Source organism: Sinocyclocheilus rhinocerous, unplaced genomic scaffold, assembly GCF_001515625.1.
Source record: "Sinocyclocheilus rhinocerous isolate Xijiao unplaced genomic scaffold, SAMN03320098_v1.1 scaffold1635, whole genome shotgun sequence".
NCBI lineage: Eukaryota > Metazoa > Chordata > Actinopteri > Cypriniformes > Cyprinidae > Sinocyclocheilus > Sinocyclocheilus rhinocerous.
In genome coordinates, this window is record NW_015627629.1 from 129,560 (window position 1) to 133,016 (window position 3,457).

Genomic DNA, 3,457 nt, shown 5'->3' on the forward strand with positions numbered 1-3,457 from the left:
ACTAGAATGGCTTGCTGAAAACAGAGCTGATTTTGACAGGGTAAAAAATGTTTTTTACACTACCATTGAGAAATTAACCAAACTATGTTACAGCCTTTTCATTAAGACCCTAAAGAATCATATCAACTTGTGGAAAATGGGCATCCTATGACCCCTTTAACATTTTAGATATTCTTCAAGGGGTGTGTAAACTTATGAGCACAACATATGAGCACATGTGCATAAATGAAAATTCATATTTTTCAATTAAAGACAACTTATAGATTTGATATGGCCTACATTATTTTTATTGGTCATTTCGTTTCAAGAATAAGGTCCAAGGTTAAAAATCTGCTAGAAGTTACTTAAATGTAAAATGTTTTTCTCTATTTTAACAACATTACAATAGTGAAAGACAACTTCCCTTACTGATCACGGCTCAGGTAGATTGCAAGTTGTTATGCTCGGCTGGATGTTGGACTCATGAAAAATAATAACATTGTCTGCATTCGCCAAAACTGATTTGCTGAAGTCAAAACAACAAGGGAATTGGCATTAGTGTGACCGCGGCTTACTGTAAAGCGGGAGCGACCAGCCAGCAGAGGATTCCACAGCCTTCCTCTACATATACTGCGTGAGGGAGTGGCTGTGATTGGATGATGACAGGTGACGGTGATCATTCTCAAGTGTCGTGATCAGCACTGCTGCTGTTGCATCAGTCAGTGGTTAGATCAGCATAGCAGTCAATAAACGGGACAAGGGAGGTCACGTACAGGACATACCAATTAACCCCAATATTTGGGACGTCCCGGCTAACACTCTGTATGCTGTTGATGACACAGACAGACGTTTATGCAGCTGACTGTACCTGGCCTGTGGCTACATAGTCTTTGATGGGGTGGATGGCCAGGCAGAGGATGTCATCATCATGGCCCAGGTAAAAGCGTTGTGTGTTCTGCTGTCTGTTGTACACCACTCCTACAGCCGCCACATGATACACAATCTCACCGGTCTGAGTGTAGAAGAGGTTACTTCTGCAGTCATAACCTCTGTAACTGAAACACACATTTACACACACATATATTACAAGTATTTCCTCAACCATAGCTCACACTATCCTAAAATAAGTCACTTTTTGTTATGCATGGATGTACATATGTAGTATACTAGTAATATCTGTCTGAATGAAATTGTTTTCAAGTGAATTTGGATGTTTTGGAATTTTTTGAATCCATTTACCAAAACAATTTGCTCTGTAACATGATTAAGCCAGTAGGTGGCGACACATGAAAGCTTTTTTGAATCTTGAGTGAGTCACTGAATAAGTCACTCAATTGACTTGATTAAAAAAAAACATACACACAGCGACAAAGAAGAAGAGCGAGGAAAATCATGACGCAGCTGGTTTTTCGCACACGGAGACTAATGATGTCTGGAAATATTCTGATTAAGTTTAGTTAGCAAGGGCATAACAAGTATAACTGTTAAATAGTTAAATGCTTTCTGGGTGTGACTGGCATTTTAGTCATTTTGATTTGAAATCCGTCGACTAAATTGATCGTTGCTGAACAGCAGGCGTAATAGAAACCATAAGTTAATTTTCAGCCTAATTCTCAATCTATCATGCAGCTGGGACATCAGGCTCCTGTGCGCCAACTGAATATATAAATACCAATAGAAGGGTTACATACTTTATTAAAAACTGCATGTCTACAAATCTACCAAGAGACTCTGGAAAGACTGTTTTTGAAGTCGAGACGAAACAGAAATTTTTTTTCTTCATAAGATATTTTCTTCTGTATTGTGATTATTGAAAATGAAATAAATGTAGGGCAAGGACTTGGTTCTATGCATTGTTGGTTGATTGAATCTTGCAATATAGCCGTTGCACTTCAAAATGGAGGCAGATGAATGCAAGCTCGCAGGGACGGGGTAAATGACTGGAGAAGTCATGCATACAGCACATCACCAGAGAGAAATCTGTCACTTTCACCGGAACATCCATGACATTTTGATGAACCATTATGAGGTCATGGATGATGCAAAGATGAATTGTTCACCATAGAAATGTTTAGGTAGATACATAAGACGTCCATCGTACTGGAACAGTCAAAGCCGGTCAGTGAACACTCAAGGGCAAGTTTCCTTGTGTGTCTGCAACCCCAGTTATACGCATGTATGAATATCTATATCTGCAATAGACTTTAGCAGATGATTTTGCTAAACTAACACAATACAACAAACTAACACAATACAACAATAGCTTAAAAGGCTGCAATATTGAGTTAATACATATTAAAAACACAAACCAACACATTCTTACCTGTGAAAGTTTATCCAGTCTCTTTGGGAATTTAAATTTAGGTGGTTTTTACAACCAGAGGCTGTGCAATGCATCAGGCTCCTGTGCGCCAACTGAATATATAAATACCAATAGAAGGGTTACATACTTTATTAAAAACTGCATGTCTACAAATCTACCAAGAGACTCTGGAAAGACTGTTTTTGAAGTCGAGACGAAACAGAAATTTTTTTTCTTCATAAGATATTTTCTTCTGTATTGTGATTATTGAAAATGAAATAAATGTAGGGCAAGGACTTGGTTCTATGCATTGTTGGTTGATTGAATCTTGCAATATAGCCGTTGCACTTCAAAATGGAGGCAGATGAATGCAAGCTCGCAGGGACGGGGTAAATGACTGGAGAAGTCATGCATACAGCACATCACCAGAGAGAAATCTGTCACTTTCACCGGAACATCCATGACATTTTGATGAACCATTATGAGGTCATGGATGATGCAAAGATGAATTGTTCACCATAGAAATGTTTAGGTAGATACATAAGACGTCCATCGTACTGGAACAGTCAAAGCCGGTCAGTGAACACTCAAGGGCAAGTTTCCTTGTGTGTCTGCAACCCCAGTTATACGCATGTATGAATATCTATATCTGCAATAGACTTTAGCTATTGAGTTAATACATATTAAAAACGCAAACCAACACATTCTTACCTGTGAAAGTTTATCCAGTCTCTTTGGGAATTAAAATTTTGGTGGTTTTTACAACCAGAGGCTGTGCAATGTTGTGGAATCTCATTGATTGACAAAACTCATTGATTTTTATTGTTAAGTGATTAAAAACCCATTGACCATTCCAAGATGGCGGATGCATCAACATGTCTGGAGCGGTCAAATGTGGCATCTACCTATACATATCTATGCCTTGCTTCTGTAAACCACTGAATAACATATAAATATTTTTCTCAGCATCATCTCTTCATCCACTAAAAGCAGATCCATGTCTACTTTAGTAGGCAATGCACAGCTGCAACATTGCAATTACAATAGGGTAACCATACGTGCCATTTTCCCAGGACGCGTCCTGGCCAGGATTTGTTTTGGCTTTGTTTTCATGCTTGCTGAAGGTAATGATCAAAAAGTAGTTTGACCAATAACATGCAAGCATTGTACATAATG

At 38.4% G+C, this 3,457-nt stretch overlaps 1 protein-coding gene across 1 annotated transcript in view; it reads right to left on the reverse strand.

Moving 5' to 3' along the window:
- eml5 (EMAP like 5) overlaps window positions 1-3,457 on the reverse strand; it is a 119,874-nt gene that overhangs the window by 42,744 nt on the left and 73,673 nt on the right. The window contains exon 13 of the mRNA XM_016543946.1: window positions 848-1,034. Within this exon, the coding sequence (XP_016399432.1) occupies window positions 848-1,034 (187 nt within the window). The remainder of the gene's footprint in view (window positions 1-847; window positions 1,035-3,457) is intronic.